Source organism: Nannobrachium achirus (assembly GCF_963921795.1).
Source record: "Nannobrachium achirus genome assembly, chromosome: 10".
Classification (NCBI taxonomy): Eukaryota; Metazoa; Chordata; class Actinopteri; order Myctophiformes; family Myctophidae; genus Nannobrachium; species Nannobrachium achirus.
The window spans coordinates 12,423,499-12,444,774 of NC_137819.1; the positions used below are offsets into that span (position 1 = coordinate 12,423,499).

At 42.3% G+C, this 21,276-nt stretch overlaps 1 protein-coding gene across 1 annotated transcript; it reads right to left on the bottom strand.

The window, feature by feature from the left end:
• Nucleotides 1–1,537: 1,537 nt before the first annotated feature.
• LOC308292489 (metaxin-1-like) lies at nt 1,538–19,281 on the bottom strand. The gene is made up of 8 exons (XM_080734832.1): nt 19,195–19,281; nt 16,857–16,926; nt 15,090–15,169; nt 13,727–13,819; nt 11,504–11,686; nt 10,166–10,242; nt 9,061–9,218; nt 1,538–5,116 (listed from the first exon to the last, which is right to left on the bottom strand). The coding sequence occupies exons 1-8, from the start codon at nt 19,273–19,275 to the stop codon at nt 4,884–4,886; spliced, it is 975 nt and encodes a 324-aa protein (XP_080590958.1). The 5' UTR covers nt 19,276–19,281; the 3' UTR covers nt 1,538–4,883.
• Between the last annotated feature and the right edge of the window lie 1,995 nt (nt 19,282–21,276).

Genomic DNA, 21,276 nt, shown 5'->3' on the forward strand with positions numbered 1-21,276 from the left:
GTGTTGCCCCGCCTCCTCCAGAGTGAGGGAAGTCATTCATCGCAGTTATAAACACTGGAAACAAACTATTATCCTCAGTGAAACAAGTCATTCAACCAATTCATCGAAGTTATCCCTGCAAGCACATCAGGACCTGGACCAATCAGTGACGTCTGGATTGGGGCCAGATCACAGCCCATATGGGGATGATCTTGACGTCATTACCAGGACGTCATATGGACTTTTTTGTTTGACGGGATTTACCGGTATGTTGGTTGAAATCAGGTTATATTCTAGGCCAGGCCAGATAAATATCATAACTAGTTAGATATGTCCCAGAATATAACCTTATATGCTCATATTTCAAATAACATTACAAACAATAACAATAATCCTGTCAAACAAAAAAAGTCCATATGACGTCCTGGTAATGACGTCAAGACCATCCCCATATGGCATATGGGCTGTGATCTGGCCCCAATCGAGACGTCACCGATTGGTCCAGGTCCTGATGTGCTTGCTGGGATAATCACTGGAAACAAACGGGGTCCTCCTTTCCCAGGTTCTATGTTCCCCACCCACCCTCCCCACAAAAAGGTTCTATGTTCCCCACCCACCCTCCCCACAAAAAGGTTCTATGTTCCCCACCCACCCTCCCCACAAAAAGGTTCTATGTTCCCCAAAGAAACCAAAGAAATCTACTGGATGTTCCCAAAAAAAAAAAAGAAAACATGTGGGCAATCTAAATTTAGGTGCCCAGTTGCCCAGATGTATCCACCCCTAAGTGCCCACTCATCCCTATTGCCCAGATGTCCAAGTGCCCACTCGTCCAGATGCCCAGTCATAACAAAAGTATGGTGTCCAGATGTCCCTAGTGTCCCCTGTCCCATTAGTATTTGTAATTTCTCCCCATTGTGTGTTTTGAGTTATTAATAATTAGAAATGAATGTTTCCAGTATTTTTGGATGGGTGGGGAACATAGAACCTTTTTTAAGTCGAGCAGGGAACATGGAACCTTTTTTTGTGGGGGTAAGTGGGGAACATAGAACCTTTTTAGTGGGGGTAAATGGGGAACATAGAACCTGAACATAGGTACGGTCCCAAACAAACTATTATCATCAGTGAAACAAGTCATTCATCCATGTTACAATGCCTGGAAAGAAACCAGATTATTATCGCTACACTGCTTTGGTTGTGTATTGTTCAGTTATAACTCAGGAACGCAGTCAAACTTTATTATTCGCTCTAAACTCACGACAAGTGACTCTTCTTCTTCTGTGACATGACATTCTCCAATGCATCTCCCAAAGCCCCATTGTCCACAGCGCACCCATGAGGCACATAAATACCATTACAGTTGAATGAAGTGTGCTATGAAAGAACCTTGGCCAATGTGAATGCTGGCCAGCGCAGCGGGGACTGCAGCCCGTAGGCAATCGTATTCAGGAGGAACATGTCGAATCAACCAGACCCGGTCTGAATGCGCCCTAAGGTGTCAGCTAATGGGGATCCGTTAAAACAAATAAACATGTTGTGAGACATCATGGTTCAGATTTGGAACTTTTTTAATGACCTGAAAATCAAGTCAAATCTGTCAACACCCAAATCTAGCTGAACAAATGCCTCCTCGCATGTAAAAAACTAAAACAAAAACAAAGTGCACACACAACAAGTTAAAGTTCCACCTACAATGTCATGAGTGTTCTTTGGAAAGGTTACTTCACGCTCAAGAAATATTTAGTTTTCCATCGTTTACTGACCCTGTGAAGACCTGAATACCTGGGAGATGTTTTCTTTTGTGTGACATTCCTTAACAGAAATGGTCCTCAAAAAAGAAAGAAGAAAAAAGAATGTCGCTCAGGCTTTGAGTGTACAAAGAGGAACCAAATGGACCCCTATTTGTACACCCTCAGAGTTATAATTACCTCTAAAATGACAAATAAAACATCAGTCAAATTGACACATTTTTAGGCAGAAATTGTGAAAATAGCTGATGGATCACTTCTGGATTCTTCATTGACCGTGAAGGAATACACAAAAACAATTATCGACATATTCAAGGCTTTGCGAGCGGAGACATTGATAGAAAGAAAAAACATAAATGGGAGTGAAATAACCCTTTAACTCAGAGAGTGCAAATCCATGTGTATGTATTTTGTGTACCCTCGGAGTTAAATTAATACTCAGGATTCGCTGGCGGTTGAGTTGTTGAGGAATGCGTTTCCATTCCCTGCATTGTCCTTTCTTATAAAGTATATACCGGTATGTGGAATATATAGAAGTTAAAGGAGCGCTTCACCCATTTTCAACCATTTCCGTCTGTGTCGCATTGGTGGGCTGGCTGTAGGGATGGGACAAGCGATATTATCGTTTTGTGATAAAAACACTCACGATAATCGTATCGTGGAGATTGAATTTATCGTGATATCGTCCTTCGTCATGCACTGGGATCAATTTACCTTTTATTTGCTGAGCTGTGAATACCAGATAGTACCACTTAAACCCTCTATAATTGGTAAAAGGTACTTATATTATACATACTTGATTTTTTTTTACTCTCTATCAAATGTCTTTGCCAATAAAATCTACCGCCACAAAGAGGAGGCTGATGGTCGCCTGAACGCACATCTGTGTCACTTTTGAACCCCTTTAACTATTATGTTATGCTTTGGCTATAAAAAAAATAGCAGATCTACAAGTTCACAGAGTGCCGCACTGTGAGCTTGTATACCTGCTATTGAAAAATCGTGAACATTTGTCTTTGAATGTTTTTGACCTGATTCTATAAATGTCTTCCAAATCCTTCTTCTAGATCAGTGGTTCTCAAACCTTTTCATTTCAAGGACCCCCAAAATTACATGCATTTGGCCACGGACGCCCATCTCAAAATATGTTGCTCCAGGGACCACCCAGAATCAAATATTTGAGTTACAAATGTTCTCTTTTAAAAATATATATTCAAAGAAATATAAAATATCAGATCTATATATAAATATGTTATTTGTCAATAGTTAAAGCATTAAATAACTCTAGGCCTACATGGGTTTTAAAGATCTCCAAAGCCTGTACTCTCCTGATGATGACCCTTCAGCAAGATCCGATTAGCAACCTTGTAACACAGACAATATTCCAATGCAGAGCAGAAGTGCTTCTCTCGCTGTTTTGGCAAAGTATAGTTATTGACCTAACCATGACGGAGGCGTGCCGTCTCAGGCAAACTTGAGCCACGTGAGACACCACGTCGCCGTGTCGAGCTTTGCAAAGGTCGCATGAGCCGACCCAGTGCAGTTACCGAGTTATGTGCCGTTATGGACCGGCTGTGGCTCAAAGGGACTTCTCCCAATCACAGCGCGTCCTTGCACAAGCTCCTCCCCCTATCTCCTCAGCTCCAGGGGGGAATAGCACAGTGGGGGGGGGGGGGGGGGGGGGGGGGTTGGTCAAAGAGAGCTGGCAAGCTTCCCAATAACTCTATGCAAGCCTCCAGAATTCTGAGGCGAGGCTCTTGGGAATTCTGAAGGACGCTTCCTTGTGCGTCACAGAATGTGAAGCTCGGTAGGCCAATCAGATGCAGGATTGGCAGGACTCCCACTTTCCCATTGGAGGGGGCTAGAGTGCCTTCCTCAGTTCCACAGTTACGCACTTCCGCCAGCGGTGTTTGACCAGTCGCGCCAATGAACTGCAGCGGCGGAGGAGGTATCTAGCTTTTTATATCTGTGGGGAATAGCACACTCGCGGAGCTGACTGCATCCGAGAGTAGTGAAATAACTGTAGTCACCGGACAAAGCGCCGTCGAGAAAAAGAGACGCATAATTATGGAGAAGACTCGAGTGGGGGGAAAAAAAGCTCACAGCGCGTCGCAAGCTTGGAGATCTGCTATTTCTTGGCAAATGTTCAGCCCGCGGGATAATGGATTTTGAGTATCGCAATAATATGGTAAATCGTGATTTTTCTCACAATAATCGCGATGTGACATTTTCACATGGTCCCATCCCTAGCGGGCTGTGGACAGTTCAGAAATCGATGGGGAATACAGTCTCTCTCTCTCTGGAAAGTTAGCGTGCTGAAGTAGAAGCCATTTCTCTTGCGGTCACACAGGCTCTATTTTATTGAAATGTGTGTGAAATGACCAAACCTGCCTACCGATGATGAGACACAGACTGATTAGACAAATGGTGCCATCTTATTAGAAGCATTAGTGAATAGGGAGTCAAAATGGGTGAAGTGCTCCTTTAATGCCCCCTTTTAACCCATTTCGTCCGGGAACGCAGTATTACTACTTTAACCATTATTGTATGCTTTAGCTATTGAAAAATAGCAGATCTACAAGCTCACAGCGCGGCATGGAGTAACTCAAATCTTTGCTTTGAGATGGGGGTCCGCAGCCAAATACATATTATTCTAGAGGGTCCTTGACTTGAAAAGGTTTGAGAACCACTGATGCAGAAACAGAAATATGCGAACATTTTCACGATTTTTAAAAAAATCTACAAGATCTTTGCTTCTGGGTGGTCCCTGGAACTAAATATTTTGAGATGGGGGTCCTTCACATGAAAAAGTTTGAGAACCACTGACATAATAGTCTCTCAAGAACAGACTAACTGAGCTCCAGTTAAGTGAAAAGGACCTTTTCTTTGACGATGGCTGGCCAGATTGCTGACATAGAAACACAGGTTTTTAAAAAAAAAAACCTTAGAAGGATTCAAAAGACACTTCTAGAATCAGGTCAAAATTCAAATTTTCACGATTTTTCAAAAATAGCAGATCTACAAGCTCGCAGTATATCTGCTATTTTTCAATAGTTAAAGCATAAAATAATGATACACAACAATGTGTACCCGTTCTAATGGGTTAATGCCCCCCCCCCGCCTTCTTTCAAAAGGAGGAGGAGGAGGAGGAAAGCCTCTCTAGTCCTCTTCGTCCACCTCGTCGTCGCCGTCGCCGGGCCTCTCTAGCGCCCCCCGTGGCTGCACGCGCTCGATGCTCAGGATGCCCGTCAGGATGGCGTAGCCCAGCATGGCGCCCAGGGCGAACAGCACCGACAGGGCCTGGTTCCGTCTCTTGTGAGGCTCGTTGTCAAAGTCACTGCTGCCGCTGCCGCCGCTGTCCGTCTGGCCCTGGGACTTACTGGATGGAGGCTCTGACGAGACAAGAGAGAGGAACACAAGGACATCAGCAGGGATGGAGCTCGTTCATTTTGATTGATAATGAGCACGTTATCCAGGCATTGACACTAAAGCCCTTTGCACACAGGCGCGTTTATCCGCACGGATAAAACGGACAATTAATTTAAAAAAAAAAAAGAAAACAATGATTCTCTACGACCTCATGCACACCGGATCCGAATTAGCAGTGCGACGAGTGGCTGCGGCCGTTTTTTTCTCGATCGAACCCAGTTCGATTGGTGCGTCTTGTCGCATGCGGTAAAAAACTCATCACTCCTTTTATGACTCCTTTTGGGATCCGCAGTGCCGATTCCGCACAGCATTGCACACCAAATCCAATGCGTTTTATTCATGCAGCAAACGGAAAAAAAAACGCAACTGTCCTGTGTGCAAAGGGCTTAAGGCTTGCCCACCTAAATAAAACTCTTGGGCAGGTGAAGTTTGCTTTCAGGTTGCCCCGACTGGACGAGTGCTCATTTTAGAGGGAACACAACAACCGTCTATAAACACAACACCAGATATCTGTCTAAACACCTGAAATGTGGACAGAGCTGTCTTCTGGTCTGTGGAATGTAAAATAAGAACAGGGTTTAATGTGCTGTTTTCACTGTTGCTATACTTAAAAATGGAAATAATGTATGAACCCATACCCATTTTCTTATCGCACAGTCCCAGAAAGTCAAAAAAGATATGTGTTAAATTGAAGATACATATACATATACATAATACAAATTTTACCTATCATTTTATAGAGTCCGGGCAAGTGGGCCTGACCTTTGGGCAAGTAGAACATGACCTGTCCTTGCCCGATGGGCAAGTGCCTCTGAGACCTTAGTGTCAACCCATGGCTTATCGATCCTGCTTATTGAGCTGGGCTTTTATTGAGCCCACTATTGAGCGTTTTCTAACATGTTGTGGAAAGATGTGAGATGACAAATTCTGAACAGAACTGGTATCTTTTTTTTTATAGGCCAGTTGTTGTGAGTTTGTGGCTGACCACCATCTATGAAGATGACAATTGACAAAAGTAATTATCATTAGAAATATCATTAAAACAATCATTCATTAGTGTGCAATAAGTGGTAAATGGCTTCATATTATGAATAGTACTGTAATAACTTCTTGATGGCCTCTTGTCTTCAGTTTAAACATGACGTCATACATGGGCTGCTATGCTCAATAATTTTTCCTTCTCCCAGGCAGTTCCTCCACAATCGGGAGGTGTTGTATGGGAGCAGTGTTTTTTATCGCCCAAGCATTCCTGCAACCCCCCCCCTCCCCCTCACCCACACGCACAGCTTGCACCCCCCTCTCTCAATCTTTTTCCCTTAAGCAAGATAGGGCTAGTGGCAGCGCCGTACAATGGCAGCAGCCGTGCACCCTTAAATGCACAAATTAATTTCGTTGTACTGTGAAGGTGCTTGTATGTGTACTGTACTTTGGAAATGAGTTGATCGTTGACAATGAAACTGTGCCTGTACCTGTACTGTATTGTTACAATGACAAATAAACTCTAATCTCTAATCTAATCTAAGGCTTGATAATCCAAAAGCTCATTGATACCAGGTACTCAATAAATGTGTTATCGGGTTTGTAGCGGACCCTTGTTTCGAGCTCCATCCCTTTATGTTTATTTTTTATTTTTTATGTTCCGTTCGTGATATTGCAATAATGATCGCTTGAAGTAAGCCATTTACCATGAGAGGGAGTGGGTTGTTGGCTGATTTACCACTGTTTCAGGGTTGTGGCACGAGGCGGAGCCGAGTGCCACACAACCAACAACCCACGACTCTCGAATGGTAAATTGCTTTTCTACCACTTCTACCATATAAATGAAAGAAAACACAGTTGTAATTTGCAAGGTTATTTAGTTACTATCAACTGCAACACAACAGTGAGCGGGGTCCATGAGCCAACTCAAGGTTGTTGACTGATTTATCTAAGAATCCAGCATTTGAACATGTGACCACAAAAAGTGATAGAAGAACACTTTTATCCCCACCGCTATTAGACTCTTTAACCAACATGCCTGTATGCACTGTATGAGCTATGGGATATCTGTATGAGCTATGGGATATCTGTATGAGCTATGGGATGTACTGTATGAGCTATGGGAGATCTGAATTTCCCCCAGAGAAAAGGTTAGCATTCACCCACGTCCAACAAATGGAATGTGTCAAAATGTTATGTTGAAATATCGACATGCTCCCAATATCCCCTTGGGGATCAATAAAGCTATCTATCTATCCATCTATCCATCTATCCATCCATCCATCCATCCATCCATCCATCTATCCATCTATCTATCAACCAACCAACCAACCAACCAACCAACCACGGCCCACCTTGCCCTGTGTTATGGAAGTAGAGGATGTTACCTTGTCCTGTTAGGGAAGTAGAGGATGTTACCTTGTCCTGTGTTAGAGAAGTAGAGGATGTTACCTTGTCCTGTTAGGGAAGTAGAGGATGTTACCTTGTCCTGTGTTAGAGAAGTAGAGGATGTTACCTTGTCCTGTTAGGGAAGTAGAGGATGTTACCTTGTCCTGTGTTAGAGAAGTAGAGGATGTTACCTTGTCCTGTTAGGGAAGTAGAGGATGTTACCTTGTCCTGTTAGGGAAGTAGAGGATGTTACCTTGTCCTGTGTTAGAGAAGTAGAGGATGTTACCTTGTCCTGTGTTAGAGAAGTAGAGGATGTTACCTTGTCCTGTGTTAGAGAAGTAGAGGATGTTACCTTGTCCTGTGTTATGGAAGTAGAGGATGTTACCTTGTCCTGTGTTAGAGAAGTAGAGGATGTTACCTTGTCCTGTGTTAGAGAAGTAGAGGATGTTACCTTGTCCTGTGTTAGGGAAGTAGAGGATGTTACCTTGTCCTGTTAGGGAAGTAGAGGATGTTACCTTGTCCTGTGTTAGAGAAGTAGAAGATGTTACCTTGTCCTGTGTTAGAGAAGTAGAGGATGTTACCTTGTCCTGTGTTAGAGAAGTAGAGGATGTTACCTTGTCCTGTGTTAGGGAAGTAGAGGATGTTACCTTGTCCTGTGTTAGGGAAGTAGAGGATGTTACCTTGTCCTGTTAGGGAAGTAGAGGATGTTACCTTGTCCTGTGTTAGAGAAGTAGAAGATGTTACCTTGTCCTGTGTTAGAGAAGTAGAGGATGTTACCTTGTCCTGTGTTAGAGAAGTAGAGGATGTTACCTTGTCCTGTGTTAGGGAAGTAGAGGATGTTACCTTGTCCTGTGTTAGAGAAGTAGAGGATGTTACCTTGTCCTGTGTTAGAGAAGTAGAGGATGTTACCTTGTCCTGTGTTAGGGAAGTAGAGGATGTTACCTTGTCCTGTTAGGGAAGTAGAGGATGTTACCTTGTCCTGTGTTAGAGAAGTAGAAGATGTTACCTTGTCCTGTGTTAGAGAAGTAGAGGATGTTACCTTGTCCTGTGTTAGAGAAGTAGAGGATGTTACCTAGTAGTAGTCTCGCGTGGCCAGACTGTTGCCTCCGCGATTTGGTCAAATGCTCCAGGCATATAGTCTGGCAAACCGGGGAAGAAACGATGAGTGCGAGATAAAGCGGATGTGACGCAACCGCTCCCTTGGTGCAGTAACAATAACATGACTACTGGAAGCGTTATGTCTCCTTTCAACATTTCTGGGGGCTTTATTTCGTCTTTCTCTGGTGTTATTGGTGTCACCTCCATGATGTTTTCAAACGTTTTCTTAAACTATACACTTATAACAATAATAGGCAGCTCGAATGACTTTGTCTGAGCTATTGTGTTTCTGTTATGTTTCCAGTGGGACTACAGTTCAGTGCAGCAGTGGCTACTTCCAATACTCACCGTTCGGGAGCTGCCGTCCCAGACTCTATATAGCATTCGGAGATTGTGGAATAGTTGTCTGGCTACGCGAGACTAGGGAAGTAGAGGATGTTACCTTGTCCTGTGTTAGGGAAGTAGAGCACCAGGATGTTGCTACAGAACTGGCTCAGGTTGTCCAGAGAGCTGAGGTGTTGCTGCAGCTTCCCGTTGGGCAGCTTCATCTTCAGCACAGGAGCCAGGTGACCGAACACGTAGGCATCCAATGAGGACGGCCTGGAGGAGACAGGGTTGTTAAACTGACATTATAGAACACGTAGGCATCCAATGAGGACGGCCTGGAGGAGACAGGGTTGTTAAACTGACATTATAGAACACGTAGGCATCCAATGAGGACGGCCTGGAGGAGACAGGGTTGTTAAAACCCATTTAGAACCGGTACAGCTTATTGTGTATCATTATGTCATGCTTTAACTATTGAAAAATAGCAGATATACAAGCCCACAGCGCGGCACCGAGTGCCACGCTGCGAGCTTGTAGATCTGCTATTTTTGAGAAATCTTGAAAATTAGAATTTTGACCCGATTCTATAAGTGTCTTTTGAATCCTACCTATGTTTCTATTTCAACAATCTGGCTATAGCCGTCATCAAAGAAAAGGTCCTTTTCACTTAACTGGAGCTCAGTTAGTCGATTCTTGAGAGACTACTATGTCAGTGGTTCTCAAACCTTTTCATTTGAAGGAACCCCAAACTGATATTTATTTGGCCACGGACCCCCATCTCAAAAATATTTAGTTCCAGGGACCACCCAGAAGCAAGATTTGACACATTTTTCAAAAATAGCAGATCTACAAGCTATCTTCTATTTTTCACTGGTTAAAGCATTCAATAATTCTAGACCTAAATGGTTATTAAAGTGAACTACAACTGACATTATAGAACACATTAGAGCTGGGATACCCGACCAAAAAACACCCGGGGCCTGTCGGTACCCGAGGGTTCACTTCAGGCTTGGGGCGGATGCATTTTCATAATGAATTTGTCGGACACGTTTCGGAACGGACAGAAAGAATAGGCCCGATCCCAGCTCTAGAACACATAGGCATCCAATGATGACGGCCTGGGAAGAAACAATTTTATAGTTTATACTACAAGGTAATGAGCTCGTCAGCCGGCAGCCCGGCACAGGCAATACGTTGTATTCCTACTCGGTTGTACTTACGAATCCCCGAAGAAGAACTTGTGTGATCCTAGGCGTTGAGATAGCAGGGTCATGCACTCCAGAGCATCACGGTACAACTGTAAAAAAATAAAACACATGAGATACACACATACATGAAATACAGAATAGCCTACTTCAAGGTTCCCCAATTAGTTTTCCCCAAGGGCCGAATTATGTCTAGGGTACCAAGCCGAGGGCCACAACATTGCAGGGGCCAGGGGGCGACGGTGGCGTTCCCGCTACTCCAGTGACAGTTGAGATATCCTCGTTGTCGGGTGAAAATGTTGTATGTCCAAAACCGTTCGTTTTGCATTTATCATTTTAAAAATGATTTAAACTAGTGAAAACAGCCGATCTACAAGCAAACAACGCCTCGCACCGCGAGGCATCTGCTGTTTTCACTACTTTTATGCGACGGCCTTGTTTGATGAAGCAGGGCTTTACTTTGCGAAAGAACGTACAAATTTGGAGATACGAGGTTTCCACCCGACAACGACGATATACTAGTGTTGTTGCTGCTCTTATACCACCATTATTACTGGGGTTGGTGGGGGCCAGACAGCCCATTGGGGAGCCCTGGCCTACTTAATACATACCGGTACACACACCTTTAAAACAATCTATGTAAAATCTTGCCAGCTTCCTCTCTGGGATTTCCGGAGGTGTACGGTAGTTCCAGACTCTATAGCATTTGGAGATTGTGGAATACCCAGGGGCATAGTTCCGCCGATTTAAAATGACTCCAATACCGAACTAAAACATCCTATGATTGGCCGCTAGTTGCTCTGTTTTCCCCCCCCGGCCAGTCGCAAAAAGAATTGTTCTCCATTGAACCCCATTCCTTTTCCCCTTTCGTTTTCTAACCTTAATTAACATTTTCATAAATATTTTATGGTTCATATCGCTAGTTAAACATTGCCTTTCAATCACAATGATATGTGTTTTGTGAAAATAAGGTCCCATTTATGTTAAAATTGATGATAAAGTTGCAGGGGGCGTAGCCAACTAAACTGATACCAGCCGGCTGTGTTCTTCTTCGTGTGCTGTATTTCGGGAGGCTCCGACCACATTCTCTCATGTATCCCTGCGGTTGCACGTGACCGTTGGCAGCCAATAGCATCCTCCGGTGCCTTTACAATCTATGATGGCAACACCCATGCCAAGGACCCATATTGTGTCATTTGCGCTACATAGAAACCAAAGGCTTCGCTTTGTCCATATCTTTTATACAGTCTATGGGAATACCTTAAGACTACTGTCAGGTGGAAACTTATCTTTGTAATTTGGTTAAAGGTTTGAAACAAGTGTAATCGTATTGATTTTCAGGCGAACACGCACCTCTTTCTCCAGCTGCTCCCCGGGCTCCAGCGTGGGGTCTCCTCTGACCAGCCGCAGCTTGTCCAGCTGCTGGTTGTGCATGCGGTTGGGCAGGAAGAAGTTCAGCGGGAAGGAGATGTTCTCTCCGTACCAGCGCCGCGTCACGTCCACATAGTTCTTACCATCCAACCACTGGGAGTAGATCTGCACATAGAATAATAAGAAACGTAAAAGTAAGACGCCTTAAGGGCGAGAAGCGACCACAGAGTGTGGAGAAAAAGACTTAAAAAACTAAATAAATAGCCAAGTGTAAATCTGCACACACTAGGGATGGGACGGTACGCGATATTATCGTTTATCGTGATAAAAAACACTCACGATAATCGTATCGTGGAGATTTCATTTATTGTGATATCGCCCTCTTTCATACACTGGGATCAATTCACCTTTTATTTTTTCGAGCCGCATATCCGGTACCATTTAAACCCTCTATAATTGGTAAAAGGTACTTTTATAAAATACTTGATAGTCTTTTTTTCCACTCTCTATCAAATGTCTTTGCCAAAAAATAGCTGATCTACAAGCTCACAACGCGTTGCGTTGTGACGCGTTGTGAGCTTGTAGATCTGCTATTTTTTTGCAAATGTTCCGCCCCAAGATAATGGATATTTTGATTATCGCGATAATATTGTAAATCGCGATTTCTTTGGTCACAATAATAGTGATATGACATTTTCACATCGTCCCATCCCTAACACACACACACATACACAGAGACTATGGCTGCATTTTATTTATATGCTAATTCGCACATGATACAGAAAAGCAACAGTCTAAGTACAACTAAAACATGAAATCTTACGAGCAAAGGCTCTTCAAAGCACACGTGAGGAGGAAAAGTGCAGAGGAGATCTGTACACTTTGAGACTCTACCAAACTGATCAGAGTTACAGGTGTGCTGTGTGTGTGTGTGTGTGTGTGTGTGTGTGTGTGTGTGTGTGTGTGTGTGTGTGTGTGCGCTCTTACAGGCAAGCATTACAGTGTGACAGGCAAGAGTAACAGCGTGACACAACTGCTGCAGACTAACTACCATCGGCACATCATATTGTTGATCATGTGTGATAGTAGTAGTACTATGAACTATCCGGTCCAGGTGAGTTAAAGGGATATTCCACTTTCAACAGGGAAACAGTGGAAGGGCTTCTCTCCACACACACACACACCCATTGTAACTTCAAACTCCATTTTACCATGATAGATTCATTAAAAACACCCATTATTTTTTCTGGTGACTCATACTACCCTCCTAATACGTGAGCAGGCCGTGTTTTATCCATAACTTTGTTTTCATTTATTTGTAATAATTATTTGGGAAAATGGAAAAAATGAAATACAAAAAAATATTTTTTTAAAATAAATGAAAAATGTTATTGAAAAAACAGCCTGCTCACGTATTAGGAGGGTAATATGAGTCACCAGAAAAAAAATAATGGGTGTTTTTAATGAATCTATCATGGTTAAAATGAAGTTTGAAGTTACAATGGGTGTGTGTGGGGAGAGGCCCTGGGCCTGGAGGGCCTGGTAACATCAAATATCTACAGTAAATATTGAATCAAGCAAATTAAAAACTGTTCAGGGTGTTCATAAAAGCCTGATTAGACGATAAAATTACCAAAGGTTTTTTGAAAGTGAAATATCCCTTTAACACTCAAATACCTGGAACACGCCCGAGTCGCGTTAGATTTTAACCACTTTAACCACTATTTTAAGCCTTAACCATTGAAAAATAGCAGATATACAAGCTCACAGCGCGGCACCGAGTGCCGCGCTGCGAGCTTGTAGATCTGCTATTTTTGAAAAAAACGTGAAAATGTGTGCAAATCTTTGAATATCTTTGACCCGATCTTTGACCCGACTTCTAAATCCTTCCTCTAAATCAGTGGTTCTCAAACTTTTTCATGTCAAGGACCCCCAAAATTACAGGTATTTAGCCGCGGACCCCCATCTCAAAATATGTTGTTCCAGGGACCCCCCAGAAGCAAATATTTGAGTTACAAATGATCGCCTTTAAATACATATATTCAAAGACTTGCAAAGAAAAATCATGATTTTTCAAAAATAGCAGATCTACAAGCTCGCAGTGCGGCACTCGGTGCCGCGCTGTGAGCTTGTATATCTGCTATTTTTCAGTAGTTAAAGCAGTCAATAATCGTAGGCCTAAATGGGTTAAATGTTCCTTCTTACCAAGGCAGGGAGCAGCTTCTCCTCCAGCAGAGAGACGAAGGCCAGGGTGTCTGCTCCCTCCTTAGCTGACAGGTCATAGTCAGCATTGTATTTCTGAAAGAAAAGGTAGGGTAAGTGACAGTTATTGGTCAAAACAACAGGTTTTATGTTGGTTAGAGCAGGGGTTTTCAAAGTGGGTGACGGGGCACCCTGGGGTGCCGCGACGGCAGTCCAGGGGTGCCGCGAGATCATTTGATGATATTTGGAATTTATTTGGACACTTGAAAAAAATATTTAGTATCATTTTAAACTTGAAGTACAAAGTTATTTTCAGTCAGTTCGAACGAAAATGGCTGTTATCTCAACGTTTTCCTCGCAACGTAATCACTAAAATATCGCCACTGTCAGGCAGAAACCTCGTATCTCCAAGTTTCAAACGTGTACGTCTTTTGGTAAAGCGAAGCCCTTGCTTCATCATACAAGACTCGCACAAAACTAGTGAAAACAGCCGATCTACAAGCACACAACGCCTAGTTTAGTACATTTTATAGATGATAAATACAAAAGGTGCTGGGAGTGAAAATTATTATGTAGGGGTGCCTCGGATTTAAAAAAACTATTTATGGGGTGCCATGAGCCAAAAAAGTTTGGGAACCCCTGGGTTAGAGCACTATATTATCTGTAGTTATTTAGTTATTTATTAACATTTATTTAGAGTAGCCAAACATTTTCTCCCCAATTTAGCAGGGGTCGACAGTGACACTGAGGTCTCAGAGTGCATTATAAAATGATAGGTAAGATTTTTAATTACAGCTCAATTTAACACTCAATTTCTTTACTTTCTGGGGCTGTGCGATAAAGAATGTCATACCTCAACACCTCCATTGAGGTATGACATGAAATTGTCATCCCTACTGCACTGTATTTGTATTACTGTAATTGTCCGTTGTCTTGCCATGAATTACAAACTAACAATTAAACCAGGGGTCTTCAATGTTTTCAGGCCAAGGACCCTAGTTGAGAGATGAACAACATTTTTCAGAGTTTCCATATAGTTTCATTGTTTGACAGCACAATCGTCAGTGTATTTTGGATTCATGTCAATTTGTGTTTGCAGATATTTAACCACTTCAATACTTAATAAACTTGACCTTTCACTCTGTACTTAGTCTGCTCTTTTCCTCCTGTACTGTATATACGCAAAATGTGCCGAAAATAGCCGATCTACAAGCTCACAGCGCTATTTTTGGCAAGTGGTTAATATAAAAATTTGGAGGACCCCCTGTAGTAACTCTGAGGACCCCCTAGGGGTCCCGGACCCCCTGTTGAAGACTCTTGAATTAAACTATAAAAAGCACAAACAGAACAGAATGGTCGTAGTTACCTGTTTTCTGAGGTGAATAATGATATTAGTGGTTTTTGACACGCTGCCTTCATCTTTGGTCTTCAGTGCAGGTAGAACACCTGAGAGAAGAACAGCACACATCACAGGAAGTGTTGAGGAAGTCATTATAGGCGAAACGTTTCAAAGATTACCGATATAATCATCAACATGAAACAAGGAAAATAGCTGATCTAGAAGCTCACAACGCTTCGCATTGGGACACGTGGGCTTCTAGATCGACTACTTTCACTCTAGTATTCAGGTAGTTTAAAGATGCAGTGCCATGATTTTTTTTAACCCCTAAAACATGATGGTCGGGTGTTATGATGATACTAGGAGGAAGATGTTTTCCATAAAAGTGAACAGAAAGTGTTCAAATTATGTTTTTATGTGGCCACACCCACCAGTTAGTGTTTTTCGATGATGAGAGAGAGAGAGAGACGTCCTCATCTTTGTGTGTTGGATCCAGTCAATGTGAAGAAAGTAAATAATCCAGCGTTTAATTTGAGGTGAGGAGAATAAGAAGGACTACGTTTTCATCACAACTGCTTGCCTGAAGACCCATTCTATAGCCTATTATGTCATTTTATCATTCAGACCAGCTGACTGGAGTGAGAGCTTAATTGAAATGAACTACATTGCAGTGAACTGGAATTAGGTGTATGATTAATCGTCTCGACAGCCCTAACTATAAGTTAAGGTTTTAGGCATAATTTTACTGTGGTAAATGTCATGTTGTTAGGGGAGGGTCAATCTTTTTTTTTTTTTTTTTATGCCAGGGGAGGGTCATTGATTTTTCCCCCAATTGAGAGGGAGGGTCATGGCATTTTATATCAGGGCTTATACAATTTCTCCAGTAACACCCCTCAATAAAAATCGACCCCTCCCTTACTGTTACTGAATAGAAAACAATAGGCTACCTGTACTTACTTTTATGTTAAACATATTGACATAAAAACTGAACTTCTGATGTCAGTATCTTCTAGTCAAAATGTTGTTGTCGCTTAAAGGGGGTACTTGGATTGATATAATCAGGAAATGGGGCTACTGAAGGCCAAAACGTTTGAGAACCACTGTAGAGTCATGTTAACTCCATAGGCACATACGAAACTGAAAACGTACTACAAAACTATGGCACCACCTCTTTGAAGTTCTGATTTAAGAGCATTGTTTCAATGCCAAAGTAGTCGATCTACAAGCGTGCTATAGACCAGGGGTTCCCAATTCTTTTGTCTCAGGGCACCCCATGAATATTTTTTTAATCCGAGGCACCCCTACATTATAATTTTCACTCCCAGCACCTTATATTTACAGCATATCGTCGTTGTCGGGTGGAAACCTTGTATGTTCAAAACCGTTCGTTTTGTATTTATCATCAATACAATGTACTAAACTAGTGAAAACAGCAGATCTACAAGCTTGTAGATTGGCTGTTTTCACTAGTTTTGTGCGACAGAGGTTTCTGCCTGACAATGGCGATATTTTAGTAATTATGTTGCGAGGAAAACTCGTGGCATCTGGCAAGACTACACTAGGCTACTCGATCATTTTAATAGGGATTGGGGAAACAAACGGGGGGAACAAAATCAAAGCGAGGCCGCTTCTTCTAGTGGTTTCCGCGCTTTAGGCGGAAACCAAACGGCCTGTAGTGAACGAACACCAGGCTTTCCCCCAGAAAGCCTGGTAGGCGAGGTTAGGTAAATACAGACCAGAAACATGGTTTGGGTTGTCAGGTTAGTGTGAGGGTGGTGGAAGGGACTGACTGACCTGAAGGACTTCTCCATGGGTTGGTGATCTTGTGGATTTTGAGAGGAGCTCCAGCAAACTTGGAGTAGGCCTACAAGAGACACAATACCAGCATTAGTGGAGTGAGTAGATCTACAAGAAACAATCCTTTTTTTTTTTGCTTGTAGATCAGCTATTTTTTTTAAAGCGAATCCTGAAAAGTATCAGTTTTGGTTGTGGACATACATTATGTGACTGTACACTGTAGGGCAGTATAGCAATGGTTAAACACTGCCCTCTGGTGGCTGAAGACAACATACAACATACAGGTGTCAGATCTATGCCTTCACAGCAACCATCTCAAATTTTGATAGATCTTCATTGTGTTAGCTGTCATTATTTCCACATAACTGTGCACTCTCTTTTATGTACTTTCAAATGAGCCTCTCTACTCTGGACATTTAGGACGCAAATGTTGAAAAATGTTCATACATATTCCCAAACAACTTTCAAGAAATGGCAAAAGCAAAAAATTGGCACTCTACAGGCTTGTATATACTTTAGATTGCGTACAATTAGCTGCACATTTAATGAAATACGCTACTTAATTATATATAATTGAGTATATTTCAAATGTTTGACACATTATAGTAACTTCTACTCCGGTACATCTCAGATGCATATCCACTATACAGTTTATATTTACTATTTACGTTGTAGACTCACTACGTGTCACGTGAGTAGTGAGCTTGTAGATCGGTCTCAGAGGCACTTGCCCATTGGGCAAGTACAGGTCATGTTCTACTTGACTTGCCCAAACCCAAAAAGTAAATCGTCCATTCTAAAATGATAGGTAAGATTTTAATTACCGCTCAATTTAACACTTATTTATTTAATTTCTGGGGCTGTGCGATTAAATAATGTCATACCTCAATATCTCTGAATCCAAATACCTACATACTAGCTATGATTGAATACAGGGGTTGACACCAAGGTCTCAGAGGCACTTGCCCATCGGGCAAGTACAGGTCATGTTCTACTTGCCCGAAGGTAATGCCTACTTGCCCGAAAAGTAAATCGTCCATTATAAAATGATAGGTACGATTTTAATTACCGCTCAATTTCACACTTATTTCTTTACTTTCTGGGGCTGTGCGATAAAATGTCATACCTCAATACCTCCAAATCCAAATACCAAATACTTAAGCTATGATTGAATATGTCTATGGTTTCACACTTGTTATTTTATATTTTAGCAACAGTAAACACATTATAAACAGTGTTATGTTATATTTTAGCGACTGTAAAAACATTATAAACAGTGCTCTTATTTTACATTTCACAGACCAGAAGACAACCTGCTGGCCACATTCAGCTGTTTACTTTAGACAGATATCTGGTGTTGTGTTTGTTGGTGATGCTTGCGTACACTCTCAAATGAGCATTGAGCACTTGCCCGGTCAGGCAACCTGAAAGCAAACTTCACCTGCCCTAGCCCCATAGAACCTCACCCGTCGCTGCATACTGCTGTGCTCCGAGATGAGGTCCTATAAAGGTGGCGCAGCGATGGCCCGGACCGCCTCCACATCAAGTTGGAAAACACTCGAAACTAACCGCTTAAATCGTTAGTTTTGTAATGTTTTCCCAATCGACCGGAACTGTTGCCAGTACTGTAGTCTAGCGTAGCCAAAGAGCATTTGCAAATCGCGTTAGGCAACAGTCTGGCCACGCGAGAATACGCCAGGGGCTTTTCTGAGTTTAATGAGACTAAATAATCGATTTAAACCGTTTTCCCAACGCCGTGGTTCATGTTTTATGTACCGTGGGATGGAAAACTTTTTGGATACAATTTCGTTTCGAGTGTTTTCCAACTTGATGTGGAGGCGGTCCGGGCAATCGCTGCACCACCTTTATAGGACCTCATCTCGGAGCACAACAGTATGCAGCGACGAGTGAGGTTCTATATGGGGCTACACCTGCCCAAAAGTTTTATTTACCTGCCAGGGGCAGGTGGGCAAGCCTCAGTGTCAATACATCCTGGTACTTTTACATTGGCACTAGGCTATATTTTGATGGCAATACTTTTGTACTTACTCAAGCCAAATTATGCATAGGCCTACAGGACACTAGTTACAGACTATTTTCATATAGAAGTACTTTTTACTTAGAGTGAATAACAAGTCCAGGTATTTCTTCAGCGTCTTAACATTAATATGTTGGAGATGTACATTTTCAGTTGACATGGTGACGTCACTCAGCAGGTCACTGTCCTGACGTTGAAATGATAGAAGTGCCAAACCTGATCAACAAAGCGACAGATCAATAGCTTTGATCGATAGCTATAATCAAGCAGAATAGCCATAAGTATGAGAATAGTTACCAAGACGATGAGAGAGTCCACATCTATGGAGGGTAAACCCCAGTCGCCTTTCCAGCAATACAGCTCCATGGGGGCGGCCATCTTGGATTGAATCACATGACCTTTCACACCGGAAGATCTTTCTGTCCGACCGAGAACTACGCAGACAGAACAGAACTACAGACTGACGTCACTCTCTGGCGTTTACACGTATTTTGAGGAATCTACTATTTACTTGTGTTTTGTTTTAATTTTTGTAGATAATTCACTATATACTGTACTTATGATTTCACTACATTTCCAGGAAGGGAGGTAAAAGTACATTATGCCCTGTTTCAAATCTAGTGAAAAGCGCAGATAACAAGTCATTGCGATGCAATTTGTGATAGTTGATAGCTTGCGTTGACATTAAAAAGAAAATGTATTTTATTTGCAAACCTCAGAATACTTTTACTGGGGTGGAGTATTATTAGTCCACCACTGACTATAATGAACCACAAGAGGGCACTGTTTAACTGCTTATTAACTTCATCAGCATGTGTGGGCACAATTCCTCTCAAACAAAAGAATATTCTACTATCAAATTACCACAACCAAAGATAATTTAGCACCAGAACATGGTACATGTTGTGTTGTTTTCAATGTCCTTCTGAAGCAAAGTTGTTGTTGCTTTGAGTTTTAAACTCAATGGCTCAGGGTGACGTCAGGAAGTACTCTTGAATGAGCTCATTGTCTTGTATGTCACGACGTTTGAATAAAGATGTATTTATTTTTTTTAAATAAATGTTGTTACGATCGGCTGTCGTTACGTTGAAACTGGTGACCTGTCGAAAGGTGTGACCAGCCCTTTGTTAACTAAGCGCAGCGCAACGATAACGTCCGAACTTAAATTCCGTCCTATTAAAGAATATAAGAACACACCACAGGGTGCAACTCTGTTCACAAACAAACAGATTGTTTGGGCCGTGGTGGTCCACAAAGAAGAACGGTCACATTTTCCGTTGCGCGATGATGTCGAAAACAGCAGATCTCCAAGCTCACAGCGTGTCGTGCCCGGCCGGGACTCGCTGTGAACTTGGAGATCTGCTCTACTGGCTCTGCTGTCATACAGGGCTTCTCTGAAAGCCTGGTGGGCGAGGTTATGCAGGGCTAAAATGCAGCTGCGTGAACTGAGCAAATGTACAACGTCCGGTGTCAGAGGCCATAAATATAAGACTTCCGGTTTGATTTGATTGATTGATTGAAGACTATTAGAAGTTTGCATAGGAAAAGGTACAGTTTCATGACGGTACAGTTCACTGGTACAAGGTCTACTAAAAGGAGATCCATGAAAAGACTAAGCTTATTTCCACTGGAAACCATTGAAGTATCTCATATAACATTGAATGACAGACAAATAGAACACAGTACTATGCAGTAGATATGTAAAGAAAAACAAAATAGAAGACAGTAAGTCAAAACAAACAGTATATACAAAGAAGGGGCAGGGGAGGGTAGGGTTGGGCTAGATTCTTTTTTACCAGTTGCGAACGGCTGCTGCCTGTAAGTGGTTTTTCAGGGCAATTTTAAAGGATGCTAGTGATCCACACTCCTTTGTGGCCTTCGGTAAGGCTTTCCACATTTTGGTGGTATAGCAGAAAAAAGAGTTTGACCCTTTGTTGGTTTTGACTCTGGGTTGAAAGTGATCTGTGGCGCTGCCTCTGGTGTTGTAATTATGGACATCCTTAATGTTTATAAAGTATTTTGACAGGTACTTGGGTATCATAGTGGTGTAGTGTATCTTGTACACCAGGCCCATTGCAAGTTGCTGTACTCTGTCAACTACTCTGAGCCACCCCACTCTTAACTGGTGAGTAGCGGTGAGGTGAGTCTGATAGGGAAGTCTAAGCAGGACCCTAATTAGTTTATTTTGGGCTGTTTGTAGTTTAGTTTTCAGGGCTTGTGGGGCGTCACAATACCATACGTGGACTCCGTAGTCAAAGAGGGGCTGGATTATTGCACCAGCTATGGTCTTCAGTGTGTTGGAATTGACCATCGGGGCGATCCTCTGTAGGAAACGAGTTCGTTGGTTGATTTTATTTATTACTTTAGAAGTCATCTTTT

What these genes read in the sequence shown, in the direction of transcription:
- LOC308292489 (XM_080734832.1), bottom strand. Translation starts at nt 19,275, where the DNA reads ATGGCCGCCCCCATGGAGCTGTATTGCTGGAAAGGCGACTGGGGTTTA. An exon ending in CCCATGGAGAAGTCCTTCAG is followed by an intron (nt 15,170 to 16,856) that starts GTCAGTCAGTCC and finishes TTCTTCTCTCAG; the next exon opens with GTGTTCTACCTGCACTGAAG. An exon ending in AGAAGCTGCTCCCTGCCTTG is followed by an intron (nt 11,687 to 13,726) that starts GTAAGAAGGAAC and finishes TTCTATGTGCAG; the next exon opens with ATCTACTCCCAGTGGTTGGA.